Source organism: Mus caroli, unplaced genomic scaffold, assembly GCF_978045245.1.
Source record: "Mus caroli unplaced genomic scaffold, Mus_caroli_1 scaffold_15, whole genome shotgun sequence".
Lineage (NCBI taxonomy): Eukaryota > Metazoa > Chordata > Mammalia > Rodentia > Muridae > Mus > Mus caroli.
The window spans coordinates 65,602,933-65,620,753 of NW_028227270.1; the positions used below are offsets into that span (position 1 = coordinate 65,602,933).

Here is a 17,821-nt window from a genome sequence, read left to right on the forward strand (position 1 = left end):
GTTCTCATCTAAGAAGTCCAAGGAGAGGGTCCCACTCCTCTGCTCAAATGTAGAGAGAAACGGGCAGCGAGTCTTCACGCCTTCAGCGGTTCACTCAAGTGGACTCCTAAACACCTTCTTTCAAGCACTTTCTTTTTTAAGACCGCTATGAGGCGATTTAATACTAGTTACAGATGTAAAAACTGAGGCTCAAAGAGGCGAGGTGACTTGTTGGAGAGTATCCAGGAGGAGGAGACCGGGCATACCCAGACCAGAGAGGGTGGGCGGACTCCCCGTCGGGGAGGCTGCTGCAGGGAGGACGCCGAGCGCCTCCCAGCCCAGGGCCGCCACTCGCCGGAGCGTGGGCAGCAGCGAGACAAAGGGCCGGGGGCGGGGCGGAGGGGGCAGAGGCCGGAAGTGCGGCCAAGAGGGACGCGGGAAATTTCCTCGCCGAGGCAGCTGGCAAATCGGGAAGACCGGGATTCCAGTGCGGCCGCCGCCCGTGCGCCCGCGGTGCTCCCAGCTGAGCACCAGGCGGGCGCGCGGTCCCCAGGGCGGGCGGCGTCTGCCGGCCCTCGCGCGCCCCCGCGGCGCCCCCTCCCGGCTCCCGAGTGCGCCCAGCGCGCATGCCCGGGGCGGGGCGCCCAGCCGACCAGGGACGGCGCGGAGTCGGGTCCGCCCGCCAGCGCGGCCGGGGAGCACCGGGGTGGTCTGCGCGGCGCGAGCCGGAGCTACGAGGAGCCGGCGCCGGTAAGCGGCGGGCGCGCGTGGGGCCGCAGGGCGCGCGGACCGGGGCCGCTGTCCAGGGTCCTGGGCCGCGCCGGGCATCGGGCTCAGGCTGCGGGGCGGGGGCGGCGGGGCGGGGCGCGGTGGGGCGGGGCCCCGGTGAACGGCCCCGGCCTGTGGTGTGGGCAGAGGCCACCCCGCGTCCAGCCCCGCTGCCCGCCGCTTTGTTCCGCACCTCGGTGCGGGAGGGGGCGATTCCCGCCACCGGGGGGAGGGGCCGCTCTCATTGATTCATCCCACCCCGTCACACACCCAGTGTGGCACACAGTCCTGGACGTGGTCACACACCGCGTTCATGCCTGGGAACCTCATTTTTGGACGATGCCAAAGGTATACACACACACACACACACACACACACACACACGGGCTTTGGTCATTCCATCAGATTCACACATCCGGCCACCTGTGCAACCCACCTAGTGCAACCCAGGTGAGGCTACGCACTCAGAGCATCAATCCTGGATCCAAGTCAGCAATACTCTAACCGACATCCAGCCCCACTGCTCCGGCTAGTGCTTACGCCCCTCCTGTACCCTCCACCCTGGAGCAGGCTGTGACCCTGTGCACACCCTTGCATTGTCTCTTAGCCTGCTGCTCTTCTTCAACTGGCACTAGCACAAGTCCGCACACCCTTGAACATCCATCCTTGCCCTTCTGTGGCTTGGATGAACACATGGACAGATGGCCTGGGGAGTGTTTCTCAAAGAAGGCCTTTTGTTACAGACTCCTTCACCTGCGGCAGCTGCCAGGGGGGTGGTCGCCGTGGGGGGGGGGGGCACTAGGAGATGAGAGGACAAGTGGCAGAAGACTGGGATTTTTTTTTCAGTCACACTCACAGGCATACACAAGCCTTTGTCAGTCTTGTTACCATAGCAGGAGATGTTTGCAGGTGCCTAGAAGCTCTGGCCCTGGCTGGGGGTGTAGAGATGACTCCAGACTGGGAAGAAATCCTAGAGGAAATGGGAAAGCCAGGCTGGCCTCCTATCTCTGCATTCACAGGACTGCCCTGCATGTGAGCCAAACACAAGGACCTATGCACCCAGGCTAGCTCCCCCAAGGTGAGACTGCAAGGCACACAGGATCCCAGTGACCCTCCACAAGGCACACATGCACAGTACACACGGGTTATACAAAAGGCACACCAAGGTCTTCTTGATTAGGACACAGGAGCCAGGTCCTGGGCCCAGATGGGCTACTGCTGGTGTCTTCCACGAACAGTCCACTCACTCATTTGCATACCAGGTGAGCCGGCCATTCACCTACACGGTTATTTCAGCCTGCTGCCAATTCTGGATTACACACCCCAACAGTGAGAGGGAAGAGAGGAGAATCCCTAGGAACTGAAGGGCCAGTTAGCCCGGTGTAGAACAAGAAGACCTTGAGAGACAAGAGCTGACACCTGAGGTCGCCTTCGGACTTCCACGTGTGCATGAGAATGTGCGCGCCCACGTTCACACATACACACAAAGATTAAAGAAGAGAGCCAAGCATTAGAGTGTAGATGTTGATTCATAAACTGGGAAGAATCCAGGCTTTGAGATCAGACTCAATTAATTCTGAACCCCAGTCTTCCTCCCTTCAGCTTCATGCCCTTGGTGGTCTTTCCTCCCGACTTCTGTGTCCTCGTCTGTGGTACAAAATGGACAAGGGGCCCCATTGTGAAATTGCTGTGGCTAGAGTCTAGATGATAAAGTGAGCCTGAGAGTACTGAGTGCTGGATCCAGGGCTAAGCATGAGGAGCTAAGAAGGGAGCTGTCTTCTAGAGGTAGCGTGGAGGGAGAGTATGTGGGCCCCTAGCCTGGGCGCCTAGTGTCTGAAAGCTACTAAGAGTTCCTCCCAAACCAAGAAGGATTCAGCAAACTGGTGAGCAGTAGACCCTTTGGAATTTGTCTCTGGGGCACTGAAATGGGAGACAGAGGCTCCGAGTGTGGAAAACCCACACAAAGTCACAGAACAGATTAGTGACCAAGTTGGGGCTTCTACCCACATCTAGCCAAGCTGTCTGTCCCCTGTACCGGACCTGATCCCATCTCAGAAACCTAGAACTTGGAGTGGGAATTGGGACACCAACCTCTTCTTGGGAGGTTTTACAAAGTGGGGTATGTCAACACGTGGCCATGCCTGCCTGTCAAACTTTCTGCTTCCTTCTTGGAAAACAGGAGCATGTCACCTGCCTGACATGTGTACAGGCTGTGTATGTAGTAAGCACTTAGGCAAAGTCACTTCCTGCTTTTATTGGCATGTGAGGAATGTGTCAAAACTTGGGCTTCTCCGGAGCATGCAGGAGAGGCTGGTGATAAGAGAAAAGGCATCCACTCTCAGAGACTGGTGGTGATGCGCAGTTAGAGCTAGCGTCCTGGACACCAGAGGGCGGGTGGGGATTGTGGCTGCTTGCCTCCTCAGGCCATTCTATTCATCTCCAGCTGGCCGTTGCTCTGCAGGAAGCACACTCAGCTTGCCAAATTTTAGTTTGCCAGAATAACCCGGACATCAGATTTCCACATGAACTCTATCAGTGTTTAGATGTTGACGTGTTTGCTCCTTTATTTAAAATTGACTTAAAAGGACTAGAGAGAGTTGATGCCCTCCACCCACGAGAGAAAGAGAGAGAGAGAGAGGGAGAGGGAGAGGGAGAGGGAGAGGGAGAGGGAGAGGGAGAGGGAGAGGGAGAGGGAGAGAGAGAGAGAGAGAGAGAGAGAGAGCTGTGAAGAGCCAGAGACTGAAAGGTCCCTGGGCCTCACTGGCCAGCCACCCTAGCCTAATGGTGAGTCCCAGGTCCCAGTGAGAGAGATCCTGTCTCAAAAAACAAGGTGGGCAGCTACTGAGGAACAACACCCAAGGTTGACCTTTATTGTGCGCGCGCACACACACACACACACACACCTGATTTAAAAAAAAAATTGTTAGCATCATGGGCCAAACAAGCACGTCCTAAAGGCAGATTTTTTGCTGAGTTTTGTCTCTGCTGCAACCATTTCAGACTCAGCCCCCACCCCCACCCCCACCCCCTCCTGGGAGCACAGCTGGGCTCTGACAGACTGAGTAGATAAAAACAGGCTTTCCATGTATACAGCCTGGCCCTAACGTGAGCAGAACCATGCACACCCCTCATCGGCTCTAATTCTCACAACAAGCCTGATGGGGAAGGAGGTGTTGAGTTCGGTGGGGGTTGGGGGGCCACGAGAAGGGCCCTGCTGGAAGTCTCAGAGCTGCTGAACAGTGAACTGTTGGCACTCTCTGTCCAGGCCACACACAAGAAGCAGCAGGAGCTTATGTGCGGAGACACCTAGGGCTGGCTGGGTTACCAGCGTGAAAGGAGGAGTGGGGGCCACCCAAGGAACCCCTCCTTTAGCCCTTTCTGACCCTTCCTGGCTGTATTTCCCTCTCTGAGTTATCGTTGGGCAGTTGTCAAGTTCCTATGTTTCAGAGGAGGAAACAAGGAAACATGGCAAATAGACCTTGGTCTTCACTGGTTTCAGGGCACTTCCTCTTGCCCATCTGCCCAGTCACTCTGGCTTACAACATCCTTTCCCACAGTTCCAAGGACAAGATAGGTCACAAAATCGACCATGTTTTGTTTGGCCTTCGTTGTATGGAAAAGGAAAGAAAGAAAGAGCCAATACTTAAAAAATATTTTTTTAAAAACCCATATTTGTGACTTTACTCAGTGAATTAAGGGATCTGGCCACAGAACAGTTACACACACTTCCTGCTTAAAACACAGCAGTGTTTGCTCAGGAAAAGCCAGGCTAACCTTGTATCTCTGCATTCACAGGACTGTCTTGCGTGTGAGCGGAACACAGGGGCCTATGCACACAGGCTGGCTCCCCCAAGGGCCTATTCACACAGGCTGGCTCCCCCAAGGGCCTATGCACACAGGCTGGCTCCCCCAAGGGCCTATGCACACAGGCTGGCTCCCCCAAGGGCCTATGCACACAGGCTGGCTCCCCCAAGGGCCTATGCACACAGGCTGGCTCCCCCAAGGGCCTATGCACACAGGCTGGCTCCCCCAAGGGTCTATGCACACAGGCTGGCTCCCCCAAGGGTCTATGCACACAGGCTGGCTCCCCCAAGGGCCTATGCACACAGGCTGGCTCCCCCAAGGGCCTATGCACACAGGCTAGCTCCCCCAAGGTGAGACTGTAGGCTGAGGATGAGTCCCCACCGCTCCCCCAAGGCCTCACACAGTTGCTTGTGAGCTCAAGAAGCTGTTACTGCCTCTTCCTCCCATGTCCTGCCTGTCTGATTCTAGCTCCACTCCAGCCTCTCTGGCCTTCTCATGGGTGGCCCAGAACTTAGGGGGCCTTCCTTGACCGCGTGTCTAGACCAGCTGTCCAGTCCTTCGTCCTCACAGCATCTCATATCAGAAATGGCATTTCTTTACTTCTGGCTTATTACCCTTCTTTCTCTCTCTGGAGATCAGGGACCACCCCTTCTATGTCTCCTATGCTCTAGACCTGCATCCCACTTGTCTCTTGCATACCCTGCCCACAAACACAGAGGCATCCAGTCCAGCTCTCCAAAACCTAAGGCCTTAGAGTCCCCAGCAAGATGCCCTTCTCTATGTCCATCTTTCTGGTGACTGCCATCCTCCCAAGCCTCGGACATGAGATTTGGGGGAGACCCAGAGGTGAACAGTATCAGTTGAGACCCATTGGAAGTTCTATCAGGAACCCATGTTAAATGGACACACATACAGAGTAACAGAAACATGGCTGGGAGTAGGAAGAGGGCGTGGAACCTCAGAGGAAGCTGGTAAGCACAGAAGGCTTCCTGGAGGAAGGAACATCTAAGCCGAGAGCTAAAACTCTGATAAGATGCCAACAACAGAGGGTGTGTGGGGGCTGAGACAGGAGGGAACTCCAAGCCATGGGTGTACATAAGGCAGTCACATTGTGTGTGTGCAAGTGTGTACATGCTTGGGTGTGTGCACAGGTGTGTGTTTATGTGTGAGCTCACACGCACATGCACTTGGGTATGAAAGGGTTAATAAAAGATAAATACCAATAAAGGAAAGAAGTGATCTATGGGCCTTAGAAGCATGCTGAGGAGATGGACTGACCCTCACAGAGAACCATTTCACCTTCCTGTTTTTCAAAGAGGTGCAACCATGCAAAATGGAGTGAGAGCCCCCGACACCTCCTAAAGTACAAGTCTCCGTCGATCATTCTAATAGTAAGCTATCTACTGTGTTGCCAGGTCTATAGACACAGAAAGGGTGACACACCGGGATGTCACCTGACAGTGACCATAAATGCCAGGATTCCTGGTTCAGGGATCAATGTGATGCTGCTACTGCTGTTTTGTTCTTCCCAGGACCCTGCACACGCTAGCAATCGTTCTACCGCTGAGCCGCGTGCACAGCTCTTTGTTATAGTTATTTTAGAGTTATCCCCTTCTGCTTGTTTTTTAAAAGCTGATGAAGTGCTGGAGAGATGGCTTATCAGTTAAGAACGCTTGCTGCTCTTTCAAAAGATCCCCCTTCAGTTCCCAGCACCCACTGCTACAACACCTGTAACTCTAGCTTCAAGGGGATCGGGACACCTCTGGCCTCCTCCATATATATGTGCACATAACTTGATGAAGACAAACACCTACATACTAAATGTTTAGTTTAAAATAAGCATTTTAAAAATTAACTATAGACAGTATGCTATATTAACACTAGCATTTCAAGTATATTGAAACTCCTGGTTGCATCAAGAGCCACGGGAAGTTGCTGACCCATAATGTTTTGGTTGTTTTGTTTTGTTTTGTTTTGTTTTCTCAAGACAGGGTTTCTCTGTGCAGTCCTGACTATCCTGGAACTCACTCTGTAGACCAGGCTGGCCTCGAACTAAGAAATCCACCTGCCTCTGCCTCCCAAGTGCTGGGATTAAAGACGTGTGCCACCACTGCCCAGCAACCCATACTGTTTAGGACTGTCCTAAATATACCTCATGATATTCAAGCACCCACAAGCTCATCATCAGCACCTGCCTCTCAGGACACACAGCCGCTGTGACAGCACATGTGCCATGTTCCCCTGAAACCCAGATCCAGACACCACAAAGGGGCCCACAGAGCACAGGCTCTTCCACACTCAGACTCCTTCCCCGTCTTACTTTACAGAGGCCATCAGAATGAAAGTTTCAGGAGGTTTCATCCTGGAATTGTCTGGCTGTGTCTTTGCTCGCTCACTTGGTCGTGGGCATTCTCCTCATAACTCTACATGATCTAGTGTCTGTGGCAGGTCCATGTGAGTGTCTCACACACCCTCACCTCTTCCTGATTTCCTTACCACCAGGTGCTCTCATGTACCCTGATGTACCTACCATCAGGGTGTCTGCAGGAACACCCCTGGAAGGAGACTCTCTGGCTAAAACACTATGTGTCTTGTGCATGTGTGTAGAGATGGACAGATGCCCTCCTTAAAAGATCACAACTAATTTAATGTCCCAACAAGAGTAAGAAGGGTCTGGGTGGAGTTAACACCTCTAGTGTTACAAGTGTCGTTCAGTCCTTCTCAGAGCTGATGTGGACCAGGTCCATATGTGTGCCAGTCGTTCTTGTCTCTGATGTGTGTGTGTCTGTGTGCCAGTGTGTTTATGTGTGTGTCTGTGAGGGGTGGGAATGTCGTCTATGTCTGTGTGTGTGTATGTGCATGTGTATCTCTGTGTGTGTCTACGTCTGTATGTGTGTGTCTCTCTGTGTGTCTCTGTGTCAGTGTGTGTATGTGTCTCTGTGTATGTGCATGTGAGTGTGGTTTATGATTTCTTCTGAGGCCAGGTCTTGCTATAGAGCCCAGGCTGGCCTCCAGCTTGAGCTCCTGCTTCTGTTGCACACTAAGATTACAGGTGTGCCCCACCAGAGAGCTAGCATTCCATGAACACATATATCTATGACGAATCAGGCATCAGCCAGGTGTTCTGGATTTTAAGTTCAGTAAAAAACAACGCTGGGTGTGGAGTCCTTAATCCTAGCACTGAGGAGAGAGAAGCAGGCTGATCTCTGAGAATTTGAGGCCAGCATGGTCTATGTATCGAGTTCCAAGCCAGGCACACCATGAGTCCCTGTCTCAAAACAACAATAACAACAACAAAACTCAAGGTGGATGGAGAGGGACAGCCAGAATTGGAGATGGCTATTTTATACAGGAAAAACCTCAGAGAGTCACCATGCAGATACCTGCAGGGAAATGGTCAAGGAACCATGAGATATCCCTCTGAGCTAGAATAACAGAGAGAGGAGGGAGGAAGGGTCTAAAGAGGCAAGAGAATCAGCCAGTACCCAGGTTCTAGATGTGGTTTGACAGCAGACTTATTTGCTGATGGGTGGGTCATGGTGTATGAAAGCCAAGAGACACTGGAGAGCACCGGTTCTCAACCTTCCTAATGCTCTGACCTTTTAATACAGTTCCTCATGATGGGGTGACCGCCCACCATGACATTGTTATCATTGCTACCTCATACCTGTAAAGGCTACCGTTATGAATCGCAATGTAAATATCTGATATGCAGGATATCCGATACATGACATCAAGGGGGTCACAACCCACAGATTGAACACTGCCACTCTAGGGATTCTGGCCTGAGCATGGGCGAGAGAGTCTGGATGCTGGTAAGGGGCCATCACCAGCTCTGCTCATTTGGGCTGCTGCGTGAATAATGACAGTCTCTCCTAGGTCCGTCTGCCTGCTAGACCCTCTCCCCTAATGCGCCCGGGGCAACATGAATTCAGCTCATCCTAAACAGAGCCCCCTCTCTCCTCCAATCTCCATCCCAGCACTGTTGCCCAACAGTCCCCACCTACCTAGCATTCTACAGATCACCCCCGCTGTCACTCACTGCAGCCTTATACCGGTTCTTCAGCTCTGTTTCTGCCTTCAGGGTGGTCTCCCACCTAGGTCACTCAGGGTAGCTGCCCAGGGCCCACTGTATAGAAGGGGCTCTGAGAAGGACTGAAGCATCACTCACTGAGAGTCTGACTGGCTTCCTGCTGGATCTGAGCCAGCTTCTATCTCCTTTCAGCCGATTACCACAGTATCTCAGAGCAGTCTCTGAAAGCACACGACTCCTATGTCCTCTCCCTGACAGCTCCTCAGGGCCTACACAGACATAAACTGGTGGCCTGCAGACATGTTTTCTTTGGCTCGCATAGTGTTTGGGGTTTTTATTTAAATCTTGAATTAGTTAGCATATTTTACATCAACGTCCAGCTTTCTCTCTCTTCCTAAGACACTAGAAGAGCTTCTACAGATCCCAGGTTTCATGGCTCTGGGGGTGGCACTCTGGCCCTCTTGGAAAAGCCATGTCCTCTACCATTTGCCATAGTTATACCACTCCCTTTGTTTCCCTCACTCAAATGACCCATCTGGCCCAGTGACATTAAAAGTTTGCAGCCACTAGGCTTGAAGACAAATACATCACTCTTGGGAATGTGAGCTGAGGCTGATGGAGTAGGGAATGACAGTGAAGTTAAAAAGTCAGATTAGCCCATTGGACTTGCAAACTTTATATGCCCCAATATAGGGGAATGCCAGGGCCAAAAGAATGGGAATGGGTGGGTAGGGAAGTGGGGGGCGCTATGGGGGACTTTTAGGATAGCATTGGAAATGTAATTGAGGAAAATATGTAATAAAAATATTAAAAATTTTAAAAAAAAGTCAGATTATAGCCACATTGTGAAAGGTCACTGTGTCTGTCTGTCTGTTGGGGTTTGATCTTACTGAATAACTTGGCCTCAAACTAGAAAATCCTCTGCCTCAGTATCCCAAGTGTGGGAGTGTTGGCTTCCTGGATGGCTATGAGGTGTGATGAAGCAGGCAGTGATAGGATTGGCTTTGTATTTTTAGCTGAGACCTTCTTGACAAGGGGACCAGATGGGGACCAAGAATCCAGTGAGGAGCCTGGACAGACTGAGTCATTCCCCCTGGAGTGTCTCCTAAGCCTGAGTCTGTTCTCTGTTTCAGGACCAGATAGCTGACTTGAGCTCAAACACGACGATGAGGGTAGAGCGTCAGTTCTAAAGACCCAGCCTGGCTCCACCTGCTTCAGAAGGACTCCAGCCCCCTAAGTTCCCTCTGCTCCCCACAGGATGGGAGCCTGGGCACTGGAGGCCCGGTCATGAGGGACTGCTGCTCCTCTCCAAAGGCCATCCCTGCACCCCCAAGGCACGCCCTGGACCAGAGCTTAGGCATGGACCCCAGACACACCAGTTCCAGTGGGGCTGCGGAAGGGGCCTCCTGTTCTGAGAGGCCTGCTGGGAGCTTAGCCTGCCCTTCTCCTAACTGCAGCCCTCTCCCAGAGACATCGAAGGCACATGGAGCCTTGACCTCAGACGCCTCTGGAACGACTTTGTTTGGGAAGCCAGAGCCCATGTCCTCAGCAGAAGCCGCTCCCACAGCCTCAGAGATCAGAAATCCTGTGTTCTCGGGGAAGATGGATGGCAACTCCCTGAAGCAGGCAGACTCCACTTCCACACGAAAGGAAGAGGCTGGGTCCTTGAGGAATGAAGAGTCCGTGTCGAAGGGAAAGGCAGAGCCTATGATCTATGGAAAGGGGGAGCCTGGGACGGTAGGAAGAGTGGACTGCACAGCTTCAGGGGTGGAGAATTCTGGGTCCTTGGGAAAAGTAGACAAGCCATGTTCCAGCAAAGTGGATATAGTGTCCCCAGGAGGGGACAATGCTGGGTCTTTAAGAAAGGTAGAGATTATATCCTCAGGCAAAATGGATCCAAAACCAGAGAATGTCATGCATTCCAGAAGAGAGCGCCCTGGATCCACAGGAGAGGGAGATCTTGTGTCTTTGAGGGAAAATGATATGAAACCCCCGGACAAGGCAGATTCTGCCTCCACAAAAAAGACAGACCCTGAGTTCTCTGGGAAGCTAACTCCAGGATCATCAGGCAAGACGGAGCTTGCATCCTCAGTAACTGTGGCTCCTGTGACCTCCGAAAATGTGAATCCTGTATGCTTGGGGGGAGTAGGTCCTGCAGCTGTGAGCAATACAGAAAATTTGTCCTCAGCCAAGAAGGACCCTCAGTTTCTTGGAAAGAAAGAGGCTGTCTCCTCAGGAGAAGGTGGGTCTGTATCTGTGAGAATAGCAGAAACAGTGTCTGCCAGACAGCCAGAAGGTGTGTTTCCAGCAAAGACAGGTCCTACATCTTCGAACAGTACAGGACCTTCAGGCAGAGTGGACCCTGTTTCCTTAAGAAATTCAGAACTTGTCTCCCCAGTGAAACCAGAACACTTGTCCTCTGGGCAGGCAGAACGTGTGTCCTTGGTAAAAACAGAAACATTATCCTCAGGAAAAGAAGATCCAAGGTCTTCTAGAAGGGTGGATCACACGACTGTCACGGGAAACATGAAAACATCTCAAAAGGGGAATCCCGAGTCTTCAGGAAAGACAGACCTTGGGTCTTCGAGTTCAAGAGATACCAGGTCTCTGGGGACTTGGGGGTCCCTGTCTGCTGCAAAAGCTGAGGTGACTGAGGGGAAAGGAGACCCACAGCCCTTGGAGAAGGCAAGTCTCCCAGCCTCAGAGAAGACTGATCCCCTGGCTTCAAGCAAGGCAGGCTCTGCAAGCCAGGAAAAGGCAGAAACGGTTTCCCCTGGAGAAGTGGACGCCATGACTTTAGGAAAAACGGCCTCAATGAGTTCAGGAAAAACAGCTTTGGTATCCCCAGGGAAAGTGGATCTCATGGCCTCAGAAAGAGCAGAAGGCATCCCAGAGCTGAAGGCTTCAGAGAAAAGGAATCCTGGCAACTCCACACGGGAGGACACCGGGGCCACAGGGAGTACTGAGCCCAAATCTGGGGTCAAAGTGGTAACCCAGATTCCAGGTGCCACATCCCCGGGAAAGGTGGAAACTCCGTCTTTGCAAAAGGAGCAGCCACAACTGTCTGAGAAGACAGATCCCTCCAGAAAAGTCGACGCCCCCACGACTGTGGAGCCTGTGTCCCTGGGGAAGGCTGACTCTGCATCTCCATCTCCTAGAAAAGCAGAGTCTCAGACTTCGGCCAAGACTGTCCCTCAGGCCCCAGACAAGGCCACGTCCTCTCTCAGGCAATCAGATGGCACACCCTACAGCTCAGCCCAGCCCCAGAGAGATACCAGGAGCATCGGATCCCTGCCAGAGCCGGAGCCCTCTGCCAGCACCAGCCAGAAAGACCTAGCGGCAGCGGCGGCTCAGAAGAGCCCCAGCGCAGAGGCTGCAGCGCCCCCGCCAGGGCCACGGACTCGCGACAACTTCACCAAGGCGCCGTCGTGGGACGCCGGAGCGCCACCGCCACGCGAGGACGCGGGCACGCAGGCAGGCGCACAGGCCTGCGTCTCGGTGGCGGTGAGCCCCATGTCTCCGCAGGACGGCGCGGGCGGCCCGGCCTTCAGCTTCCAGGCGGCGCCGCGCGCGCCCAGCCCCGCACCCAGGCCACCATCGCGCCGGGACGCGGGCCTGCAGGTGTCGCTGGGAGCCGCCGAGACACGTTCGGTGGCCACAGGGCCCATGACTCCGCAGGCCGCAGCGCCGCCCGCCGTGCCGCCCGTCTTCCCCGAGGTGCGGGTGCGGCCAGGCTCGGTGTTGGCGGCCGCCATGGCGCCCCAGGAGGCGACCGAGCCGGTGCGCGACGTGAGCTGGGACGAGAAGGGCATGACGTGGGAAGTTTACGGTGCCTCCATGGAGGTGGAGGTGCTGGGCATGGCCATCCAGAAGCATCTGGAGCGTCAGATCGAGGAGCACGGCCGCCAAGGGGCGCCGGCGCCGCCGCCCGCCGTCCGCGCGGGCCCAGGCCGTGCAGGTTCCGTGCGCACCGCACCGGCGGAGGGCGCCGCCAAGCGCCCGCCGGGCCTCTTCCGCGCGCTGCTGCAGAGTGTGCGCCGGCCGCGGTGCTGCTCGCGGGCGGGCCCCACCGCCGAGTGATCTGTCCCCGTTTTGTAGGCCCGGGTTTCCAACCTTCTCAGGCTCCCTTCTCGAGGTCTGGCCCTTGAAAGCTATGTCCCCCCCTCAAGTGCGTCACGCCTCCGAGGAGTGAGCCGCCTTCAGGGGCTTCTTTCCAGTCCCTTCCTTCCCAAACACTGACGAAAACCCCATATCCAGACCCTTTGTGGCCAGGAGCCCACACACCCAGCCCTGACAACTCCACCCTGGTTCCCTCACAGCCTTTTGCTCCACTCCCGCGGGAACTACGGGAAGAGCACAGGGACCTGCTCCCACCCTTTCACCCTACAGCTGAGGCAGGCTCCTGAGATGGCCAGACTGGTGCTTTGAGGTTTCCAGTGAGCCAGGTCCCCAGAACGGGGAAAGACTGCATGCAGATCTTTAAGTGTTCTTTCACGTGTGCCAGGATTGATGTAAGGCCACCAGAAAGGCAGACTCTGAATAGGAGGAGTCTAGGGGGCGGGGAGGGAGTGAGTCTCTGAACAGTGAGGGGTCTCCACATGGTGCTGGCCCCATGGCCAGGGCATCTGTTGCATGCTGTTGGTAGTCCTACCCCATCCCTGTCTCTCCCCACCTAGCCCAGTACCCTAGTCCTATTTCCTCCCCATCCCAGTCACTATGCACAGTTCCCATAGAGGCCAAAGGCTAGGAATGCCCTGGGGCTCAACTGAGGAGAGTCATTGGAAAGGTCAGTGGGTCTTAGGACCAAAGGTCACTGTAAGGACGTCGACCACCTGGGTGACAGCTGGTCTTAGGTATTGGGAACAGGATGGAGGTCCCATTTGATATCCACGGTTGTCTTTAAAGGTTCCCCTCTTACCCCTCTCCCACACACAATGCTGTGAGCCCCAAGTTCCTTGTAACCACTGAGTGCCCTGGTCCCTCTAGCCTCCGTTTTTGGCTACTAACTGTCACAGTATACATTGGTAATAAAAACCTTTCCCCAACTCTTGTCTATGATTGACAGTAAGGAGCAAAGCAAGGCCATATATTATATTTTAGGGGAGGGCAGACAGTACAGTTTGAGCTCCAAGAATGACGGGCTCCATCACAGATCTGTGGTGTCCAGGCCAGGGTTGGTGAAGGACAGATTCTTTTTCTGCTGTTCACTCGCACCTGCCGACCTTCCTGAGAGCACTGCAGTGAGGGGCTCAGGGTCAGGCTCAGGAGGGTCTCCTGGAAGATCCTTCCTCTGGAGAGACAAGGAGGGGAGGGTAAGGATGGGGCTCTTGCCCCAGACCCTAGGACAGCCGATGTCTCCTCGGCTGGGGTTTCCCTGAGGCTTTACTCTGTTGGAGCCTCTGTCACCTTGCTGTATCCCAGAGGCAGCAGTGGCCAAGGGTGGGTTGGCCCCAGGGGGTGGTCTGTGGCCTTTGCCTAACCCCAGCAGAGCAGTGTTCTGGTATTCAGACCAGTCATAGACCAAAGAACAACTTTATCACAGTTCCTGCCCTAGAGCAAGCCATGGGTTGGACAAGGCCCCTCAATCCCTGACATAGCTGTAGATCCGCTGCTGAGAGAAGTGGAAACTGCTCAACCATTCTTGTGGATGTCCGTGGTACAACGGATTCTGCTTGAATTTGGCATCTCCCCTCTGTTCTAGAAACCTCACCCAGGATTACACCTATACCTGATCACGGCACTCACACATCTCTGCTGTCCTTCTTGCCCTTCCCCTGTGACATTAGACACTCAGCCCACCACCCACCCATTCCTCCTCACAGATACACCTTCCTGTGAGAGAGCCCAAGCCCTGAGCTAAGTTGGTCCACTGCAATGGCTGTATCCCTGTCATTTACTGGGTTCCCACTCTCTCCTTGGAGACCTTTGCTAGCCTCTAGACTTCTTCCTCACCGACTCCACCAGCATTTTTGTACAGAGATCAAAAACAGGCGGGACCAGTTTCTGGCTACGTGGTTTGGGCCAGGGCTTTTCCTTCCCTTGGTTTGGGGTTTTGTTGGTGGCACTGACACCTGACCCCAGAGCCTCAGCAAGGGCTCCACCATTACCCTACGTGCTTGCTCTGGCTTAATCTCCACAACACCCTTGCAGAGCATGCGTTTTGTTTTTGTTTTTGTTTTTTGTTTTTTTTTTGTTTGTTTGTTTGTTTTTCGAAACAGGGTTTCTCTGTATAGCTCTGGCTGTCCTGGAACTCACTTTGTGGACCAGGCTGGCCTCGAACTCAGAAATCCGCCTGCCTCTGCCTCCCGAGTGCTGGGATTAAAGGCGTGCGCCACCACACCCGGCTGAGCATGCGTTTTTGATTACCATTTACAGATGAAAGGAACTGAGAGCCCAAAGCAAGAGGCAGCCCACCAAGGGTCACAGTGCTGGGAATAGCAGTGCTGAGCCTCACTCATCCTGAGTTCCACCCTGTCTGAGAAGAGTCTCAAATACGAAGCCCCAGGAACCAACTCCTCCCACATCCTGCCTTAACCCCTCCCACATCTTACCTTGAATTCCTTACTGTCCATGTCCAAGTCCACAGAGTTCTCATCTAGGGAATTGAGGCTATGGGAGGAATGATTGAATTTAGATTGTTAGCAGGCTGACCCAGCCTCCCCAGTCTGTGGGCTTGCCACCACCACCACCACCATCACCACCAACATTATCACCACCAACATTATCACCATCACCACCAACACTATCACCATCAGCAACACCATCACATGACCACCAACATTATCACCATCATCAGCATCACCACCATCACCACCACCTCTGCCCCCTCTACAAACAACTCCTCTGGTAGTGAGAGATACAATTCACCTGTCATAGTCCAAGTCACTGGAGGAGGGGCACTCCAACCCCAGATCCTTGGTGGTGAGGTCCAGGACGGGGTTGGCCCTGAGGAGAAAGTTTGGTCAAGCAGCCATGGCCCTTAGCCATCTTACAAGGTCTCTTGCTCCCCTTTGACCCCTGCTCACCGATCAGTATTGTACACGTTAGTCCCCGGGATAGCAGCAGTTGGAGCTGTCGTCTCTATTGGTGTCTTTCGGGCCTCCTTGCCAGCCTTCATAGCTCGAAGCTTCCGGTGATAGCTGTTAAGCCGGGAAGAAGTTACATGTGCAACATACTAGCCTATGGGGGCCCTTCATTCAACTGTGGCTTCACAGGGATCCTGGCTGGTGACCATTTTAGCTGCATTTTGTAGGGAGTAGAAACCCATAGCCAAGGGAATGTGTCGCCAAAAGCCACACGGACAGCCAGAAGTAATAGCCAGAGTAAAACTCAGGAAGCTACCGCCTATGCAAGAAGTGGCAACAGTCTGGGGTATTCAGCCTTTCTACCCCAAATCCATGGAGGAATCTAGTGCAAAGTCCATTCTGCCGGTGAGGAGGTGGGGCTTGACCCCAACCAAGCTCTTTCTACCCACCCCCACGCACACTGGACCTCGGGGTCAGGGGAGAGCTGGAGACTCGGGGAGAAATACAAGTCGTACCTCTTCCGCAAACACACGAGGGCCGTAATCATAATCACAAGGACTAGCACCAAAGACACCACCAGTCCTATGATGACACTGGTGAGCAGTTTCTGCTGATCGGGCTCCTGGCTCTCCTGGGAGCTCTGGAGAAGAGGGAGGGTGAGGAAGCTGTGGGAGTCATACCCCTCCCCCACCTGTGACCTCTGGGGGGGGGGCCACACACACACACACTCACCACCACCACCAGCCCCAGTTGCAGCAGCTGCCTCAGTGCATCCTGGTCTTTCCGGATCATCCTGCCACAGAGCCCTGCTTAGACCCAAGGGTCACTGACCTCCCCCGGGGGCTTCTTGTTCTGATTTCCCCTGCCCACCCTCCCAGAGGGCCCCACTCACATATTCAGCTGAGTAAGTGTCAGGGCTGTCCCATTGGAAAAGACAAAGTAGGCGTCCATGTAGGAGCTGGCTCGGGCCCTGGAATAGACAAACAGCAGAAACACCACAAGCCTCTGTAACTACTGTCGTTTCCCTCAGCCCAGCCACTGGGCCTAGGAAGACTCACCGAGCCGTAGAGTCAATGTTCTGGATGGTCACAACGTAGACAGAGGTCCTGGTCGCCTGGATAAGAGCCCTACAAAGAATGCAGGTGTCACAGATACTTGGAGTGGGGACCTAAGTCTGGGATTGTGGCCAGGACGGTGCAGTGGACTCAGGAGTTGTGAGGACAGAAAGCTTGCTAAGTGGCTGACACCTCTGCACAAATCAGAAATGGCAGTTCTTTCTCCCAGGCCCCTGGCTCTTCTCTGGTGCCTGGCTTCACAACCACAAAGGTAATTGTGTTCACATCTTATTCTGCCTTCTTGGGGTACAGACACAGGACCAAAGGTGGGGACCAGGTAAAGTATGGATCAGGGACAGGGTAGAGAGGTGTTTCATCTAGTTCTTTGAGACCAGCCCCAACTTCCCAGACCTACTCCTTGATCTCCTCCACATTGGCACCAACATCCTCCTTGCTGGTGGAGAACTGCAGCCTCACGCGGTAACTCTGGTCCACAGTGAAGAGCTAGGGTAGGCGGGGCAGGCAGAGGGGATGTCAGAAACATGGGGCAGGCACAAGTTCATCACCAGCACCTGCCTCTCAGGACACACAGCTGCTGTGGCAGCGCATGTACCATATTCCCCTGAAACCCAGATCCAGACACCACAAAGGGGCCCACAGAGCACAGGCTCTTCCACACTCAGACCCCTCCCCCGCCTTACTTTAAAGAGGCCATCAGAATGAAAGTTTCAGAAGGTTTCATCCTGGAATTGTCTGGCTGTAGATAATCCCATGAACTTGTGCATGGTCTTCCTTGGCCACACGCTTAGAATCCTGGGTTATGCCGTCCTCACGTGTCTTTGCTCGCTCACTTGGTCGTGGGCATTCTCCTCATAACTCTACATGATCTAGTGTCTGTGGCAGGTCCATGTGAGTGTCTCACACACCCTCACCTCTTCATGATTTCCTTACCACCGGGTGCTCTCATGTACCCTGATGTGCCTACCATCAGAGTGTCTGCAGGAACACCCCTGGAAGGAGACTCTCTGGCTAAAACACTATGTGTCTTGTGCACGTGTGTAGAGATGGACAGATGCCCTCCTTAAAAGATCACAACTGATTTAATGTCCCAACAAGAGTAAGAAGGGTCTGGGTGGAGTTAACACCTCTAGTGTTAC

General features: G+C 54.0%; 2 protein-coding genes across 2 annotated transcripts in view; one reads left to right on the forward strand and one right to left on the reverse strand.

Annotated features, from left to right (window-relative positions):
* Window positions 1-624: 624 nt before the first annotated feature.
* On the forward strand, window positions 625-13,621 carry Gprin1 (G protein regulated inducer of neurite outgrowth 1). The gene is made up of 2 exons (XM_021180986.2): window positions 625-729; window positions 9,718-13,621. The coding sequence occupies exon 2, from the start codon at window positions 9,872-9,874 to the stop codon at window positions 12,662-12,664; it is 2,793 nt and encodes a 930-aa protein (XP_021036645.1). The 5' UTR covers window positions 625-729; window positions 9,718-9,871; the 3' UTR covers window positions 12,665-13,621.
* Window positions 13,622-13,660: 39 nt separating this feature from the next.
* Cdhr2 (cadherin related family member 2) overlaps window positions 13,661-17,821 on the reverse strand; it is a 34,507-nt gene continuing 30,346 nt past the window's right edge. The window contains exons 24-32 of the mRNA XM_021180083.3: window positions 17,080-17,168; window positions 16,668-16,736; window positions 16,502-16,579; window positions 16,342-16,402; window positions 16,125-16,249; window positions 15,610-15,723; window positions 15,452-15,529; window positions 15,136-15,193; window positions 13,661-13,874 (exon numbers count right to left, since the gene is read on the reverse strand). Of these exons, the coding sequence (XP_021035742.1) occupies window positions 13,731-13,874; window positions 15,136-15,193; window positions 15,452-15,529; window positions 15,610-15,723; window positions 16,125-16,249; window positions 16,342-16,402; window positions 16,502-16,579; window positions 16,668-16,736; window positions 17,080-17,168 (816 nt within the window). The 3' untranslated portion in view covers window positions 13,661-13,730. The remainder of the gene's footprint in view (window positions 13,875-15,135; window positions 15,194-15,451; window positions 15,530-15,609; window positions 15,724-16,124; window positions 16,250-16,341; window positions 16,403-16,501; window positions 16,580-16,667; window positions 16,737-17,079; window positions 17,169-17,821) is intronic.

Excerpts from the sequence above, each read along its gene's own strand:
- Gprin1 (XM_021180986.2), top strand. The coding sequence starts at position 9,872 with ATGAGGGACTGCTGCTCCTCTCCAAAGGCCATCCCTGCACCCCCAAGG.